An 18,645-nucleotide genomic window follows, 5' to 3' on the forward strand; every position below is an offset into this window, starting at 1 on the left:
TTAGCAGTGGGACTAAAATGTTTTTTCAAGGGACCCTATAAAGGTAACAAAAGAAAACAAAGTGCAACTGTGATTGAGTAGGTATGGGGTCAGATGGGCAAACCATGAGATCTTTATCGCAATATGCCTGTGATGGGAATGAACCCAACAGATGGGTCATGTTAAGACGAAATCTTCCCAGATAATATCTTTGTATACTGGGAAAAATATATTAGGTATGGTGCATAAGCCCCCACCATCCTTCTACCAAACTCCGATTCATCTGGTTTACTTACCATAAGGACCAAGAGTTCATTTTTGACAATTACTTTGGAGCGCATTTCTAGATTCTGTGGATTATCAATAAGATTGTGACGTCTAATTGCTTACAAATAGGTTCGAAAATTGACGTTCCAGGCTTTGTCTAAATTCAAGCAATCTGTGTCAAGCAATCTGTGATCACCACTTGATTGAGTGTTGCTTCAGATTGACTTCAAATTTATATCCAAAACAGTATTGGGACTATCTGGATAGTGTACCCCAGGTGTTTTTAGACCTAACTTGGAATGTGGTTAGAGGTACGCTCCCAGGTAGTCGTTTACCCCAAAAAATCTTTTCGCCAACTTGTAACTGTACCAGTTCCCAGAGGCCCCGGATACCACTCCATAACAGGCAGCCGAGATGCATCTGGCTTTGTATATATTCATTATTGCTTTTAGGGAAGTGGATCCCAGTTTCTTTGCAAACTTGAATATGGATGCCCTATTCTGCCCCAATTACATGCAATGCACCTCACTTTTATCAGGTGTTTCCAAGTGCATTTATTGTCGAAAGATATCCGTAAATAGATTAAAGTCGGCACAAGTTTGAAGTTTGATGCCACTTATCTGAAACAGGCTCACCTTGCTCTTGGGTCGTAAGCATATAATTGTGAAGAATTTGGTCTTGTTTATTTGCAACCCCAGGCTGTCCATATTCTCAACAAATCTGTCCAGCAACCTCTGTAAACCAACCCCTGTTCTAGACATAAGGATATAGTCATCAGCATACATGAGGACTGGCAAACATCCTGTTCCAGCCCTTGGTGGGGGGAGGGGGGGGGGGGGGGAAGCAGTCTCTACCTCTAGCAAGGTATGTCTCCAGGTCATTAATATAGAGGCTAAACAATAAAAAGGGGCAGGTACACAGCCTTTTCTTATGCCCCTCCTGATCTTAAAGGGGTGTGTGCATTCTCCTTTGGGCCCATATTTAGGCCCATATTTAACACTGCCCACTACATCCTCATCTAGCTTAGACAGAATGTATACAATCCAAGGTTCAGCCCCCATAGCCTGCATTCAAGTCCATGGTCTACCGCTGTGGACGTTATTGAATACTAAGCTGTGGTTCACACAAGCGAGGTATAAGCACTCCCGCTTATTGTGAACATACTTGCTAATCATGAGATAGAGGTTCAGGCTATGGTTCCTTGCCCTCTTCTGAACCAGTATTGTGCTGATGCTAATGCTATGCTATGCGGTTTTATATAGTGCACAGTTGCCCCAGGAAAGGTGCGTCTGAAGCAGAAAACAGCAGAACAAAAGACAACAGAAACAGCCTATAGTGGAGGAAAGAGGTACGTTTTGATAGCCTTACGGAATGCCAAGTAGTTTCTCATGCTGCGAATGGCGATGGGAAGCGTATTCCAAAGTTTGGCTCCAATACACCGAAGGAGCATCCGCCAGCACAAGCTCATCCTTGAACGCAGAACAACCGCCAGATGCTGGCCCACAGACGGAGGTTGCGGGAGGAGGTGTATGGTGTAAGCAGATTGGCCAGGATGTCTGGAGAGGAAAGATTTAATATTTTAAAAGATATGCAGAGAATCTTGAACTCCATGCGTTTTGCCACAGGCAACCAATGTAGTCGACGGATAGCACTGGAGGTGGGGCATATCCTGGCAGACCCAACAGGGTTCTAGCTGCAGCATTCTGGACCCTTTGCAGTCTTGTAATTTCTGCCTTATTGGCTCCCACGTAGAGGGAGTTGGCATAATCCAGTCTAGACAGAATGGATGCCTGGACAATCACCTGCCTCATGGACGGGTCGAAAAACCCTAGGACTGGTTTGAGCCCCCATAGAATGCCAAAGCAGGTTCCTGCTACTTTCTTTGTTCGTGTCTGAAAGCTAAAGGTGGAGTCTACCCACACACCCAGATTTTTTACCACCAGCTTAGCAGGCCTCCAGCGCTCACACCACAGCTCGGTGTCTCTCCCGACCAGCAGTACCTCGGACTTGTTGGAGTTGAGCTGAAGACAGTTGGCAGTCATCCACTCAGAGATGATCTCCAGATCCCTCTGGAACTTACATGCGTCCTGTCCAGAGTCATCCGAGAGTGCTACTACCAACTGTGTGTTGTCCACATAGGACACTGCTGTGAGCCCTCTGCTTTTTGCCACTGCTGCCAATGGTTGTACATATAGATTGAACAATGTTGGGCTCAACGCTGAGCCCTGCGGTACCCCATATTTGATGGTATGGATCTCGGAAGCAAAAAGGGGAACTGCAACCAGGAAGGTCCTGTCAGCTAAAAAGGAGATGAACCACTCAAGGGCAGAGTTTGTGATGCCCACCTCCTCCAACCTCTGCAACAGGATCTGGTGGGAGACGGTGTCAAATGCGGCACTGAGATCTAACAAAATCAGTGCAGATGTGCGACCCTCATCTAGAGCCCCCCCTCAGATGCTCGGTCACAGCTAGGAGAGCTGATTCCGTACTGTGACCCGGCCGAAAACCATTCTGATATGGGTCCAGTAAGTTGTTCTCCTCCAGATAGACTGTCAGAATAGAATTATTATAGGCCTCCAAAATCTTGGAGACCCAGGGCAGTAGAGTGATGGGTCGGAAGTTCTCCGGTTTTGACGTATCAAGCTTGGGCTTTTTCAGCAAAGAGACCACGCTGGCTTGGTTCCAAGCTCTGGGGACAGCAAATGTAAACAGGGACAGATCAAATGGCTCAAAGAGGGTAAGAACACGGGTAGAGATTTCAAAAATTGGTCTGGCTTAAAGGGGTCAGCAGGAGAGCCTGATTTAATCTTATGGCAAAGCACAACAAGCTCCTCTTAAGAGATAGGTGGAAAAGCAGCCAAAGTATGACTGCATGAGTGTCTAGACACAGGCTCCTTATAGACTGCATGTTGAGGGAAGGATCTATATTTTGTTTCCACCTTCTTCACAAAAAAGGAGGCAAGAGCCTCACAATGTGAATCAGATAATACAGAGTGTATTGTAATATCTGCCGAGGTTTTGAGCTCCTTTACTAAAGAGAAGATACTTTTAGAAGGGTTGTTACTATTTCTGATCACATCTGAATAGTATGCTGCCCGCTCAGACTGGATTGCCCTATAATATTCCTTAATGGCCAGCTGGTAACATCCCTGTAACCAGGGATGTGGAATTCCTATAGCCCGACTCCCAACACAAATTGTTTGGGGTCAAGTGCAATAAGTTTTCATGTGTATTTTGTCCTTGGGACAAGTAGGCCCAACCCCCTGCAGCACAAACCCTTTGGCTGCCAGTTTTCAGTACCACATCATGGTTCAGAGAAGGGCACTGTCTGCAGTTAAGGTCATATTTGTTTCCATATGTTAATGCTGTTCAAACTTGTATTTATGGTTAATTAATTGAAAGCCTTTATTAGGGTGAGCGCTCTAAGTAAATGTTGTAAGCGCTGCCTGCACTACCGACAGTGGTTCCAGTATAAAAATGTGTACACGCGTTTTCAAAGTTGAGCAATTTGAGGATATGTAGAATGCTCCCAGAACGCTCTCTGATTGGATGCAAATATTTGCAAACGCTTGAAAGCAAGATTGATGATTCTTTGTTTTGAAAATAAAATATTTCGCTCAACATCTGTAAAAATTCAGGTACCATTTATTTGCAGTATCATTTAGGAAAATCTGTTACATGCTAATATTTCCCAAAAATATTTATAATGGAAAATCTGTGTAACCAGTTTCAATAAAATTATGGGAAACAAATAAACAAGCATTGGCAAAGCATGTAGGATTGAAATTGGTGGTAAGCTTTTTAGTTTTGTCGATGTGTGAATTGTTTTGGCATGGTTTTTGTAAAAAATTATTGGTGTGGGAGCTGCCGGGCCCTCACCATAATAACAAACATTGGCAAAAGCAAAAACAAATTAGCTCTCAAAAAGCATATACTGCCGCAGTAGTTACTGGCAGTGAACAAAACTACTATGTGTGCCGATATGCTCCTTGTGAAATAGCACAATGCGGTCATTCACAATAAAGCCATCCAATACAGAGAGAGAGAGAGACAGAATTTTAATAAACACAAAAGGTCATGGTTAACACCAGACCAAATTAGGGGCCCAATTATTAAATAAAAATTCAAAAGTGCACCCATGGCATATGTCCTTGCTTTAAGAGCAGCTATACGGCTTTCATGATTTCACATGCTACTCCTAGAAAATACTTGTAAACTGCATTTTAGCATGAGCAAACATACATGTGTAGATTTGCTCATGCGAAAATCTGAGTGTATGCAAGTTCACTTTCCCTCCAACCACTTTTTTCCTCAACTCTGCCGTTTGCGAGAGGAAATTTCCAACATTTCTCAGTATGGGAAAAGATCAGAGAAGAGTTGTTGAAAACCCTTAAAACATGCAAGATAGTAGGTTTACACAGACTCAAAGGGGCATTGCAACCCTGGAACTATTGCTTACCACTTCCTACAGCCCCAGTATGTAGATCTGCGGAAACATGTCAACATGAGGGGATTGCAAGTATTCAAACACTACTATGGTATGAGCCCTGGCATAATCATAGAGTCTATATCCAAGCTCTTATATAAGGAGATTACTGCCAAAACATGTCGCCGCACTACATGGCACCAAAGGGACAAGTGGATTTTGTTACAGGACAAGTAGATTTATGAAGCAACCTGCCCCAAGGACAAGTAGATATTTTATTAAATTCCACACCCCAGCTGTAGCATAGGGTCATAACCTCTTCTGCATGCACGTTCCAGCTTTTTACATCCTTTATGCAGGGAGGCTAACCTACCATTGTACCATGCGCTTGAATTGGTGCTACGACATGTAGACCATCTAGCAGGGACCAGGGAATCCAGAGCGTGGAAGATCCAACACGAAAATGCTCTATCAGCCAACTCGGGATCAGGTGGCATTTTAGGCGTGGTGGTAGCAAGGAGCTCATGGAATTGAGCAATATCAAGTGTATGGCATGGGCACCTAAGAGAGAACTTTTCGGGAGCCCTCTTGACCAACTCGATATCTGCCAGTGTCATAGATATTAAGAAATGATCAGACCAGCATACCGGTGATGGGGCATGGACCGTAAGGGAATACAAGTTGGAAAAGACCGGGTCTAATAAAAGGCCTGCAGAGTGCGTTGAGCCCTGGACCCGTTGGCTCAGCTGGCACGCCCGAGATCAGCCAAAAAATTGGTGATTTCCATGTACTGAGAACTATCCAGGTGCAGATTCAGGTCTCCAATAACACTGAAGTTAGCAGCTCTCATCGCTAGGCGGCTTACGACTTCAATGAGAGCGGCTCTGAACTCCTTAGAAGGTCCTGGCGGGAGGTAGAATAATAACCCAGACATAGTGTAGCTGGTTTGGAATGAAATCCGGAAGATTCCGCATTCACACCCCACCACAGGCGCCTTTACAAAAGAACACATATAGCCAGATCTAAATATTACCGCTCTGTTCGGTATCAAAATACTGTATCCATGGGGAAGAGCCAGACCAGGTTCCACCACTGTGTCCTCGGCTGACCAAGTCTCGGTCAAGAAGAGGAAATCAGGGAAAACATTTTGAAGCAGGTCATAGACATCCAAGTGGTGTTTAACTAATGAGCGACAATTTTGGCTCAGAAGTTTAACAATGGACCTGTGGCTAGGCTGGGAAGGGGAGGTTGCGACCAGTGGCCAGGAATTGTAATCACGGGATATGCAACAGAAAGGGCCCTCATAGTAGTTACAGGGCAGCCCTTCTCGGCTGCCCAGGTCTCCAAGAGGTCCAACAGTATCCTGTCAATCACGTTTGCCGTTGAGTCATTAAGTGACATCGGGCAATAACAAAAGGGGCCCTCTCTGTCCTCTTTTTTTTTTATCAGGACAATGACTCCATTTGACCAAGACTTAGGTGGGACACAGACGATTCTGCTATTCCGTACATTAGTTAGAAGTGGTGTCCAAAGATCGATGTTGTGTTTGAAAAGGTCGATGGGGAACCAATCCGGACCTGGAGCTTTGTTGCTAGAGTACCATTTTACTGCCAGATTTACCTCTTCTACTGAGACTGTCAGTTGGTCGCCTTCCCCTGGGATGGGGATATTGTCCACTCCCTAGGTGTTTGGGTCACAGTCCTTGGTAAAGTGTCACCAATGTGGAGGACTGTATAGTTACATAAGTTATGACAATATGTCCGCTTACAAAATAGGATTAATTCACCCACTTTCCAGAGCAGGGACACATCATTAGTAACACTTGCATTCTCTAACTATCATGGCTTTGTAATGGCTTCTGCAATGTTGCACTTCGTCAAGGTCCCTGGGTATCTTTTATCAGGTCACTTTTTAAGAGGCTGTGTGCTTTTGAGCAGGAACTATCAAATCACGTATCTATCCTTACTGTGGCAAGCTTTGAAGGGGCTGTTAGCAGTTCTGAGGTACATTTGCATAGTTCAGTGTATGCCTCCAGTATATCTAGTGGTTTAGCTTTGCAATCAAGACATACCATAAGATTTTTCATGTTAACCCTAACAAAGATTCTCTTATTTCCCCTGTGTCAATGTCTGCCTACTTAGGGCAAATACCCCAGATTTTAGTGTATTCAATTGAAGGGATAGTGTATGATGTGATGGAAACTGTCACAAGGATAAGTTTAAACCAAGTGGTTATGGTCACTCATGTCACAGTGGAGGATGGTGAAATAGGACGCTTTCTCCCCCATCTCTTTTGATAAGGCAATGAAGTCAATAAGACTACCACTGCCATTGCCAGCAAGGATCACTTCGCTGGTGATTGCCTCCTCTGCCAGTATAGTCAGAACAAGGTTCTGTCGCACCATAATTCTAATAGCAACTCACCAAATAGGTTACGTTTGAAGTGCGAATGGTCAGCTGCATTGTTATCCCATAGTCCGCAAACAGTGCTACTAGAAATGGGAAAGAGCCGACAAATGAAATCCCCTCCCTATAATATGGCAAAATCCTCCTTTGTCCTACCTATTACATCGCTTAGTGCAGAGTCCAATTAGTCCACTATTGCTGGATTCTGCAGTTAAAGTTGCTATGGTAGAAATTAATTAGGATTATGAATGATTGTGATACAAAAGATAGATAAATTACCTGAAAATGTGGCGATTCTTAAAGCGCATTGACTATTTTACAAGACAATGCAGCATTAATTATGGTCAAAAGACCACCACTGTTGTGGCCATGTGTAGCTGGTATAGCTGGCGTCATTACTGAATAAAAACCATTCATGCGCTGATTTATATGTGACCATGTCTCATGTAAACAAATGTTCAGATATTCATTTATCATATAGTCCCCCAGTTAGCATCTATCAATTTAAACAGCAATTTTCAAAAAAAGAACAAGAATGTCCTGAGCAATTGGGGCAGTATTTATGCCATGACTTGGGGTGACATCTGGTACTTGCTGTTGAATAAAAGAGTTGCACTTCGTTGAGTACCAAAGTGGTAGAGGAGCGTGTTGGAGTGTGGGTGAGTTTAGGATCAGTGGAATGCATCCAGGTTTTGGCATTCTTTGACAGCTCTTCAATGCTGGGCACATTAACATTAGAACTAGGCCAGAGTTCATGGCCAGGGTCCATGTCGCTTCATTTGGCTATGTGCACCATTAGAACAGTAAGATTTTTGTGACCCCCACCCATGTTCGATCCTATGCATACAATTACATTTATCCAGCCAGTCAACATTGGCCATGACAGAGAAGCAATTGTATTTTGGAATGGCACATGGTGATGCTAGTGTCCTGCTTACAAGAAGTCTCGTTAGAGCAGTATTGAGCAAAGCAGCACAAAAAGGGGCCTGTAAAAATAGCTCTGAGATACTGCCTGTAGGAGAGTAGGGTCTGCAATCCTATGATCACCCAGATTTTTTGCTTTTGTTTCACTGGTTTACGACTTTCTCGGGCTGTGGGCCTGCCAATCAGACCCACAGCCTAGCTGTTCTCTCGCTAAATTGATGTGTACCTTAGGTGCATTACCCAATTGGAACTGGGCCACCTTGTCAGACCCTGTAACTCAGGGCATCGGTGTACCCAGGGCCTACCAGGGGCTGAAGCATGTATTATGCCACCCCTGGATGGCCATCTAAATCTGACACAACTGGCTGCGCGACAGCTGGGGCAACGTGGCGTACTCGCCCGTTGCTTTAGGTATAGTATCCCTATATCTAACCCTAAAATGGACACCCGAGTTCCTATCAGTCACTCCTATGGCAGGCCTTGACAATCCTGAAGGCAGAGTGCATGGAACCGTGTGAATTGGGCTCTGGCACGAGCCGAGCCCGGTTGCAGCTTGCGGAACCAAGACCCAATGGCTGTTCCATGATAACGCGTACCATATTAGTAACTTCGGTGTCGCGTTATCAAGACATGTCGAGTAAGGTGTCATACGAATCGGGATGCTGACCCCTCACCAATGCTGGCGACGAGGTTAGCATTCCGCCCTTCTAGAGGGACACGACATGTACGTAACTGTGAACCCCGGTTAAAGTTAACTGAAGCCTCAGCTCCACAAAATGGATGCTGCCACCACAGACACGAGTCTGACCTCCTGCTGCTGGGAGTCCTTCCAGCGAGGAGAGCTTGGACAAAGGGTTTCCTGTCCGGGGCGGTGTTCGCACCATCCCAGACAGGGTTTTGTGTATCCTGGGTAGGCAGGGCTTTACCAGAAGGTGACTGCGGAGTGGCACCCCGGTGCTCACTACGCATCTGCCGGCTAGAACCAGTTCCAGGGGCGCCCAGCCCCTGACCTGGGGAAAGTCCGGCAGGGGAGAGGGGTGTAACTACCCCCCTTCCTGGTCCCACCCCTAGGGCAGGACCTAGTCGTGTACCCACCCCTTTCTTTAGGATAAAGGCAGGAGCGGGGACCCTTCCAAATTAGATCATCTTTGAATCAAGAATACTTTCTACGAAAGGAACTCTCGACTCTTCTCAAGATTTCTCCCTTGTGGCTAAGGAGTAGTTACCCTGCATCCGCAGGCACCATCTAAGAACTCTGCGGTTTGCTGCAAGTCCTTCCTCAGGAATCCGACTGCCCAGCTCGACGAGAACCGGCTTCCCTGGCACCTCTGACCTCTACCCACATCGTCAGCTCAGCTGAGATCCGTGGGTGCGACGAGACCTCGAGGGACCGGCCATCATCAAAACCTGCACGCTTTCTTAAACCAGCACGACCACTGAGGGATCCTCTGGTGAGTGCTCTGGGGTCCGAGAAGCCCCGACCCTGAGCAGCTCCAGCACCGAAGTGCAGCCTCCCAGCATCTCCACGATCTGCGTGGGGCCCTTCTGCTCTTTGCTGTTCAGCACGTTGTCCGGTCACTAGCCGCTGGCTTGTGACCTTCTTGACGACACCTGACAACCAACGCTGCTGGTCTGGTTGCTCCAGACTGGCCTTTGCTCCCTTCTGCGAGAGGAGCACCCCGGACCCTCCTGGTCCACTCAAGACGCCACTTTAGGCCCACCACGTGGCCCTGAAATTTGCCAAGGCTTGTTGCCCCAATCCTGGGCCCAGCGACGCCGACAGCATCAACCTTCGTGGGACAGCTCGCACCTCCATCCTGGTCGCCGACAACGCCTCCTGGTCCGTGAGTCTGCAGAGCCTAGCGTCGCCCACTCACCTAGTCGAGGTGACGACCATCCGGTGCCCTCCTGGTACCCTCTGACTACTGGCTAGTAGTACGAACTTGGTCCCCTCTGCTTTCAGGTGTCATCTATCTCTGATCCAGGCTTGGATCTCTACGAACTATTTCCACTGGTCGCCGGCCAGCAACTCCTTCCTTCCGGCTCCTGGCTCGTCAGCGAAGACTCCCGACGTCTGTAAAGACTTGTGCAGCCGCAGCCCTTGGGGCTAGGTAACTTCGGCATTTCGGTGCCCGCATAGCCTCCTTATTTAAGGGTCCCGAGTCTCTATCGCTTCCGACTTGCCTTATCGGGTCCGCCCGAGACCACTAAACTTTCTGTGCACTCGGGCACTTGTATTGATTGTGCACTTGAAGTATTTTCCTAAGAGTTTCGTTGTGTGCTTAGTACCCTGTCCTCATAAAGAGTACAGGGCTGTTGTGATTCTAATAAATACACTGTTTATTTTCATAACACTTGTGTGGTGTCCTTTCACTTGGTGTTCAAGGGGTATGTGATGGTATAACAGCTGGCTTAACACGCCCTCTAGAGTTTAGCCCGAAGACTGCTCGTATCCACGCTACTAGGATAGCTGGTCTAAGGTTGACTTACAACCAATCACCATAAGGGTCGTTTGGACCGATGCATAGTGATCGCTAGAATAGTGAACACTGCATATCGGGCCAACTTCTCACACTGCCTCTATAGTGTATTTAGCTGGACAGACTATGCAATACAAAACCAGTCAGTTGTGCATCATGGGGATTTATAACTACGCAGTCTCCTTCTTCCCTCCTGGTGCCTAACAATAAGACTCACCGCATCATGATAATGTCTTTAGATATGGAATTACTGCTTAAATTCCCCAGCAATGAGCACGATTTGTTCCGGCTGCAGTACAGGTACATATTTTATTATGATCACAAAAGCGGTAGCCTCAAGGGGCAGCTGGAGGATAGTGGGATGTGTTATTACAAGGGATTCGTTGACTTTTGTAGTGTAGTTCCTATTTTCCCAATAGGCTCTGCGCATTGGAATAACAAACAGCAGTGTAGACTCTTAGGACTGAGGTCATCTAGGTCTCTACTGACTATGTTAAACTTAATTCAGGTTTGCGCCAGCTAGCTCAGAGGTCACTAGAAACTTTCTTGAATGAATAGGGAGGGGTGAACTTCCCTGGCTCAGACAAGAAGGGATTCAGTTTCTGACAACCGCATAAACATGACAACTTTGCTCCCTCAGAATAAGAGTGTATCTCTAGAGTCGTGTGAAAACAATAGGCAGCTATTTCACTCAGTCAATCGTGAATACTTAGTTTCTCCAGGGTGCAGAGAAATAGAGAGACGGGCAATTTCAATAAAAGGTGTTATTTATTGAGCAGTCTTCTTTCTCATGCAAGAGAAATTAATTGCCACAATTGCAATACTTATAAAGTAAAGTGCGTACAGTAAAAGTAGTATTACGAAATACTGTAAAAGCATTGATATGGTTTCTTAGCCATATGATACTTTAAAATGGATAAAATATATTCATACATAAATACACTGACTAACGTACTCAACTGGTGCTTCTAACTAAGCCTACCCCGGTGTACCTGACCTAAGCCTAATACTTGGGAAGGAGTAAGTAAGTAGCAGTTTAAGTTAAGTTGGTTAAGATAGTTTTGCCAAGAATCTGCATTAAGAATTCTCTCAAGGGTTTAGTCAGCTCCGTACCTTGGTAATAGAATGTGGGAGGTCTGGTATCTCTTTCCTCAGGACTCGATATCCCAGCCACCCGCAAGAGTAGGCTGGAAACACCGGAGCTGGATTTTCTCGGCTGGAGAAAAAGACAGCGTCTCTCTCAGTGCGTCAAACGGGAGGGGCAGCTTCCGTGGGCTCTCGCATCAGCTGGGCTCTCGGGCAAGTAGATGGCCGCTCTGCTCCAAACCACCGTGTGTTTGCTTAAGGCAACTGTTAGTATATTTATACCTGAAAGGTGCCGGGTTTGACGTAAGGTTGGACATAAGACGTCATTAGGAACTAACAGTTCTTTCTGGACTTCAGGAGTTCTTTTTCAAATCAAAACAAAAGCATGGGGGGGGAATTTCCCGGGGCTGCTGGAGGCTTGGTTTGTTTAAAGAACGCGTTGTGCTTTCTAGGAGTCGATGGGAGTAGCCGGGGCTGTGGTTTGGACTGCATGGGCTATCGCTGAATATGGATATGATTCTTAGGCCTTCATGAGGATATAATTGATTATAACCAAATATGGGCATGAATCAGAAATATCGAATTAGGGTCCTAGATAGAAACATAACACTTTCCTGCTTGATATATAGTCAGATGACATCAAGGTAGCTTCCGACTGCAAGGATGGTACGGATTGATCAGTCATACTACAATATAATGGATGTTCATGTACAATCCTATTAATTTATCCCTGAGAGTCTCTTCTCATGTTGAGATGCAAAATAGTGACTGGAGTGTAGCGTGCGTTCTCCGGGCCACGTTTCTATCTTGGTCTAATAGCTTTGGGAGTTGCCCTAAAATGACCTTCAGTGCCAGTTCGATACCCTTGAGAGCTGAGAGAACTAGGCTGAGCAAATTCATACATGGTGGTTACCCCTTCGTATGCAGCACCTTCAATGGGGCAACCTGTGTGTGGATAAAAAGGCGATGCCTGGTGCGTTACCCCTTCGTATGCAGCACCGTCAATGGGGCAACCTGTGTGTGGATAAAAAGGCGGCTAGTCCGGTCGCGAAGGTGCTCTGCTGCGCTGTTCAGCGGCTCTCTAGTGCTGGTGATTACAAGTACTTTCGAGAACGAAGGGGGCCTGAGCCGCTGTGATATTGGCGGTTTTCTACAGAGGTGCGAGAGACGCTTTCCGCTAAAAAAAATTAACTTTTCAATCACTGAGGGAGCGGTGTCCACTTGGCTTTTATAAGGAAATGCAAGGTCTTTTGGCTGTATTGAGGACTATCAGGACCATAATGCCATAGCCCACTGGGGCGGGACCTATTGTGAATGAATAAACATGTGATTCCTAACAGCCCGCCTCCTTTGTGTTTGCAGTGCCAGTAAACAAGAGCAAAGGTATGCTCGAAACGCGTATGGCTGTATCAGGAGAGCGAGCGGCATCCTGTGATTTCTGCTGCCAGCGGCTTCCTGTGCGTTACCCCTTCAATGGGGCAACCTGTGTGTGGATGTGGAGATATATATATATATATATACACATATATACACACATACATACATACATATATATATACACATACATACATACAATAGTAACCCAAAGATTAAAATTAAAAATATCGTAAGTACTAACCCACTAAAATACCCTATTGAAGTTTATAATGATTGTTTTTTCACTCCCTAAGAAATTATTTTGCCCTCAGTTTCCAAAACTAGGGAGCAAGATAATCACTTAGCAATTATACAGACATGATCATTAGTTTTCAAACAGGGAAGAGTGATCACTGACTGGGTCCTGTGACACTAAACAAAAGCAACAAGACAGAAAATGTATTGATATGAAAACAAAGCACAAGGAACAAGTCTGTGACAACTTTAAAAAAAAGCGCTAAAATATAAATATAAACACGTACACGGTATTCATATAATGCATGAGGCAGGTGAGCCAATTAAAATCCTCCGATTGTTAAAACGGTATAATTACTAAAATGTGTCTCAAAGAAAACCCGTAACAATCTCTATACACACTGTCCATATTTTTTGCAATGCTGGCTGCAGCAGAACGTCCATTTAAGTGGTATCATGTCCTGCACTGTCACCTGATCTGACACAGCGGATGCCACCTCACAAAAGAGCTCATTTGAAATGCATGGAGGTCCTCTGCTGGGGGACCATGATACCTTATCATCAACAAAGCACATTTCAATCAATAGATCACTTGGCAATGATAAATCACGTTTAATCACCTTACAAGCGAGCTCGAAAGCGCGTTCAAAAAATGGCATCAGCTTAATAAACAGCTGTAAGGTCACTTTCAAGGGCACAGGTCATCATTTGGCTGAGAGCAGCCAGCAAAAAAGCCAACTGGGGCAGTAGGTGTTCATTTACACCAACTTGTAAATATCACAAAAAGAGATAACCCCATGCAAAACGTATCTACTTTTTATGAATACTAGGTAGAGTGCACGAAACCGAAACAATGAACATATTTAAAGAGAAGGTGTTAATTCACTTAACAAGTACATTTGCTCTAACATAAAATGGACAGAAGTGCTAGAATGAAAGGAGGTGATGGTTCCTAAACAAGAAGTGTGGGAATTACAACAGTGAGTGTAAATGTACTTTGCATGAGACAGTACTCAGATGAAATAAAAGAAACCAAACCAACCCCAGCACAGAGCATCGGGATTCTGGAGTGTCAAACAAAGCAACCCGAAGTCAGGAGAACATGTTGGAAGAACAGGCACTGTGCCTCAGAAATAGCCAACCGCTATTCCGCAAGACAAAGAAATAATAGTTGCATTTGTTTTTTGTCAAGCCAGAAAAAATATACATTCACATAAATGACACGATAAGCAATAGTGATTGTGACATTTACAAGACAAACGTGAGTGAGGATATTTCAATGTATTTTTTATATTCTTTTGTTAGTTTTACATAGCGTGCACTCGGTGGCATTTACATTTACATGACCCCCAAATTACAGTACACAAGGTCAATATTTTTTTATTTTTGGCACGGGGAGATTGACTGATTCGCCCAGAATCACAGGATGTTGATTCTCTGTTCCAAAATCAACAACCCCGGCCGTTTGGCCACATGAGGGATTTGTATAAATACGGACGTGATGAACAATGGTGTATATTGTAAGTTTAACTGTACTTCTGTATTGCACATAGGTATCCACGTTCAGATATTTTATAAACTATGAATGTAATAAAAGCACAAATGCTACACCAGAATGATGAGCTCATGGGTGAGGTCGCCCCTGCGAAGACCCGATAATTGCCACGTTTTCGATGCGGGGGTGTTTTCTCTTCCACAGACCCCTTCGGGTGGGAGGCAGTGCGGGTTTCCACGGGCCGGCCATGGGGGGGGGGGCGTTTCCACGTGTCCTGTGTGGTGGCATGGGCATCAGAAGAATGGAAAACCACCCCCGAGCTGCAGCCCCCCACCAGGACACGTTGCATTGTGTGTTGTTGTTGTTGTTGTTGTGACCAGGGGGTTTCTATGACACACGGGCGCGGCTTCAGCCCCTCCCTCCCCCTGCTCGCCACCAGGGCAACCAAATGACACAGACCAGACAAAAACCGTTGGGTTCGAAATGACAGGAGCGGGCGCGCGCATCCCTGCAGCTCACCTGACAGAGGGCGTGACGCGCTGCAGCGGGGGCGCGCCTCGCGAGGCCGCCGGGGGTCTGAGGAAAGCCATGGCGCGCGATCTGCGAGAGAACGGGCAGGTCCTTGCAGCGCTGCTGCTCGCCGAATGCCTGGGAGATGAGGCGTCCCTCTCCGTTCCACTCCCTCCTTCCCTCTGTCCCCGTTGATTCCCAGGCGGAGCAGGGGGACTAACCGCCCTCCCCCTGCCTAGCCCCCGCCCCGCAGAGGGAGGGAGCCATTCGGGGTTGGGCAGTCGTGCGTCACCCTCTGGAGCAGACGCCATCTTTGAGCGGACTATTTTAATTTCTCTTGAGAGCGGATGGATGGAACTCTGAAGGAGGCATACCAGCGCCATGTCTAATCGGGGAGTGGTGTGCCTCTGTAAAGGCAAACTGCTTCTATATTTGGGAACAAATGCTGGTCCTTTAATAATGAGACTAGCGCTATCTTGCTTGGGACGCTATCTTCTATTGGGAAGACGAACTTTGAGTCTTTTGGATCCTTCTCACTTTTAACTTTCAGGAACCATCTTTAGTTGGGAAAATAGGATGCTACCGCACTTCCTGCGCATACGTACCAATATACCCGATTCAAACGGGAGACTCCCGATTCCGTTATAAAAAAAAAGGGTTTTATTTTACAGCCCTGCAAAGTACCACGCATCAGGCGTTAAACTAACGCTTTTCAGCGTGTTGGTCCACATCACCTCACTGAAATTTGAAGTGAAATCATGCATTTAAAGTGCCTGCTCAGCTGTCAAGCCGGAGCACTGAAAACTGCACCCCAGACAGTAATTCAACTCATTTCTTGACCCTTACGGCCATCTGGCCCTCACATGGGGCCAACTTTATAAATATGTATGTTACTCTGTTTTAACCTAATGCTGACAACTTTTATTTTTTACAATAGAAATATGCAACTTGTTAGCGTTGTAAATGCATATATGTAACTCATTAGCGTCCTCAGTGTGAGAAGGTGGCCTGATATGCAGTGCTCACTATTCTAGTGAACACTATGTATCAGTCCAGCAACCCTTATTGATGATTGGTTGTAAGTCAACCTTATAGACCAGCTATCCTAGTAGCGTGGATACGAGCAGTCTAAGGCTAAAGACTCGAGAGGGCGTGTTAAGCCAGCTGTTTACCACACATATACCCCTTGAATACCAAGTGAAAGGACACCACACAAGTGTTATGAAAATAAACAGTTATTTATTTAAAGATCACAACAGCCCTGTACTCTTTATGAGGACAGGGTACTTAGCACAAACCAAAACTCTTACAAAAATACTTAAGTTAGCACAGTATATACAAATGCCCGAGGGGCACGAAAAACCATATACTCTGAAAGTGGAATGCGAAATTCCTAGCAGGTAAGTACAGTACTAATAGCTTTTGGAATCGCTAGGACTTGACTAGGGAATCGTTAGATTACGTCTAGGAGGCCTAGGGGACTCGGGTGCAGTGTGTGCACTCTCACGCGAGATGCGGGACAAAAGTCTATGGTAGCTAGGAATTAGAAAGTTAGTGTTCTCGGGCGAACCCGACCTGGTAGGGAGAAAACGAAAGTAGATTCTGACCCTTGGATAGTGAGGCTATGCTGGGGCACCGAAATGCCGAAGTTACCTAGCCCAGGGGCTGCAGCTGCATAGGTCTGAAAAGACGTCGGGAATCCTCGTAGACGGACCAGGAGCCGGAAGAAAAGATGCTGGCCGGTGACCAGTGAAGAAAGTTCAGTTGGATCCAAGCCTGGATCTCGAAGATAGATGACACCTGAAAGCAGAGGGGACCAAGTTCGAGACTACTAGCCAGTAGTCAGTGGGCACCAGGAGGGCACCGGATGGTAGCCACCTCGACAAGGTGAGTGGGTGACGCTTGACTCGAAGATCTCACGGACCAGGAGGCGTTGTCGGCGACCAGGATGGAGGATCGAGCTGTCCCACGAAGATGGAAGCTGTCGGCGTCGCTGGACCCAGGATTGGGCAACAAAGCCTTGGCAAATTCAAGCCCACGCGGTGGACCTAAAATGGCGTCTGGAGTGGACCAGGAGGGTCCGGGGTGCCTCTCTTGAAAAAGGAAGCAAGGGCCAGCCTGGAGCAACCAGACCAGCAGTCGTGAAGTCGTTGGGCGTCGTTCAGAAGGCCACAAGCCAGCCGGCTAGTAGCCAAACAACGCGGTGCACAGCAAACAGCAGAAGGGCCCCACGCCGATCGTGGAGATGCAGGGAGGCTGATCTTGGGTGCTGGAGCTGCGCAGGGTCGGGGCTTCTCGGACCCCAAAGCACTCACCAGTGGAGGACACGGTGGGCTTGCAGTAAAGATGTCGTGCAGTCTTGGCGATCGTCGGTCCCTTGAGGTCTCGTCGCACTCACGGTTCTCAGCTTGGCTGTAGAGGTGAGTAGAGGTCAGAGGTGCCAGGGAAGCCGGGTCTCGTCGAGCTGGGTCGTCGGATTCGTGATGAAGGACTTGCAGCAGACCGCAGTGTTCTTTAGGATGGTGCCCGCTTGATGCAGGGTGACTACTCCTTAGCCACAAGGGAGAATCTTGAAGAAGAAATCGTGAAGTCCTTTCGAAGAAAGTGGTATCTTGATTCCAAAGATGATCTAATTTTAACAGGGGGCCCGCTCCCATCTTTATACTAAAAAAGGGGGCTGACCCGGTGACTAGGTCCTGCCTATGGGTGGGACTAGGTGGGGGGTGGTTACACCCCTCTGCCATGCCGGACTTCCCCAGGCCAGGGGCTGGTGTGCCCCTGGAACTGGTTCAGACCGGCCTATGCGTAGTGAGCACCGGGGTGCCACTCAGCAGTCACCTTCCTGTAAAGCCCTGCCTACCCAGGATACACAAAACCATGTCTGGGACGGTGCTAGCACCGCCCCTGACAGGAAACCCTTTGTCCAGGCTCCCCTCGCTGGAAGGACTCCCAGCTGCAGGGGGTCAGACTCGTGTCTGTGGTGGCAGCATCCATTTTGTGGAGCTGAGGCTTCAGTTAACTTTAACCGGGGTTCACAGTTACATACATGTCGTGTCCCTCTAGAAGGGTGGAATGCTAACCCCGTCGCCAGAATTGGCGAGGGGTTAGTATTCCAATTCGTATGACACCTTACTCGACATGTTTTGATAAAGCAATACCAAAGATAGCATTTAACCGCGAGGATTATAATGCACTTAAGAGTATATGGTATGCGATATCATGGAACAGCTATTAGGACTTGATTCCGCAAGCTGCAGACAGGCTCAGCTCATGCCAGAGCACCATCTCACATGATTCCAAGCACTCTGCCTTCGGGATTGTCAAGGCCTGCCATAGGAGTGACTGATAGGAATCTGTGTGTCCATTTTAGGGTTAGGTATAGGTATACTACACCTACAGCAAAGGGTGATTACACGACTTTGCCCCAGCTGTCATGCAGCCAGTTGTGTCAAATTTAGGAGG

At 46.6% G+C, this 18,645-nt stretch overlaps 1 protein-coding gene across 1 annotated transcript in view; it reads right to left on the reverse strand.

The window, feature by feature from the left end:
- Nucleotides 1-15,388, reverse strand: part of DNAAF9 (dynein axonemal assembly factor 9) — an 816,325-nt gene extending 800,937 nt beyond the window's left edge. Inside the window, exon 1 of the mRNA XM_086964303.1 lies at nt 15,193-15,388. Within this exon, the coding sequence (XP_086820429.1) occupies nt 15,193-15,263 (71 nt within the window). The 5' untranslated portion in view covers nt 15,264-15,388. The remainder of the gene's footprint in view (nt 1-15,192) is intronic.
- Between the last annotated feature and the right edge of the window lie 3,257 nt (nt 15,389-18,645).

The sequence above is a fragment of the Lissotriton vulgaris genome, chromosome 3_2 (genome assembly GCF_964263255.1).
Source record: "Lissotriton vulgaris chromosome 3_2, aLisVul1.2, whole genome shotgun sequence".
Classification (NCBI taxonomy): Eukaryota; Metazoa; Chordata; class Amphibia; order Caudata; family Salamandridae; genus Lissotriton; species Lissotriton vulgaris.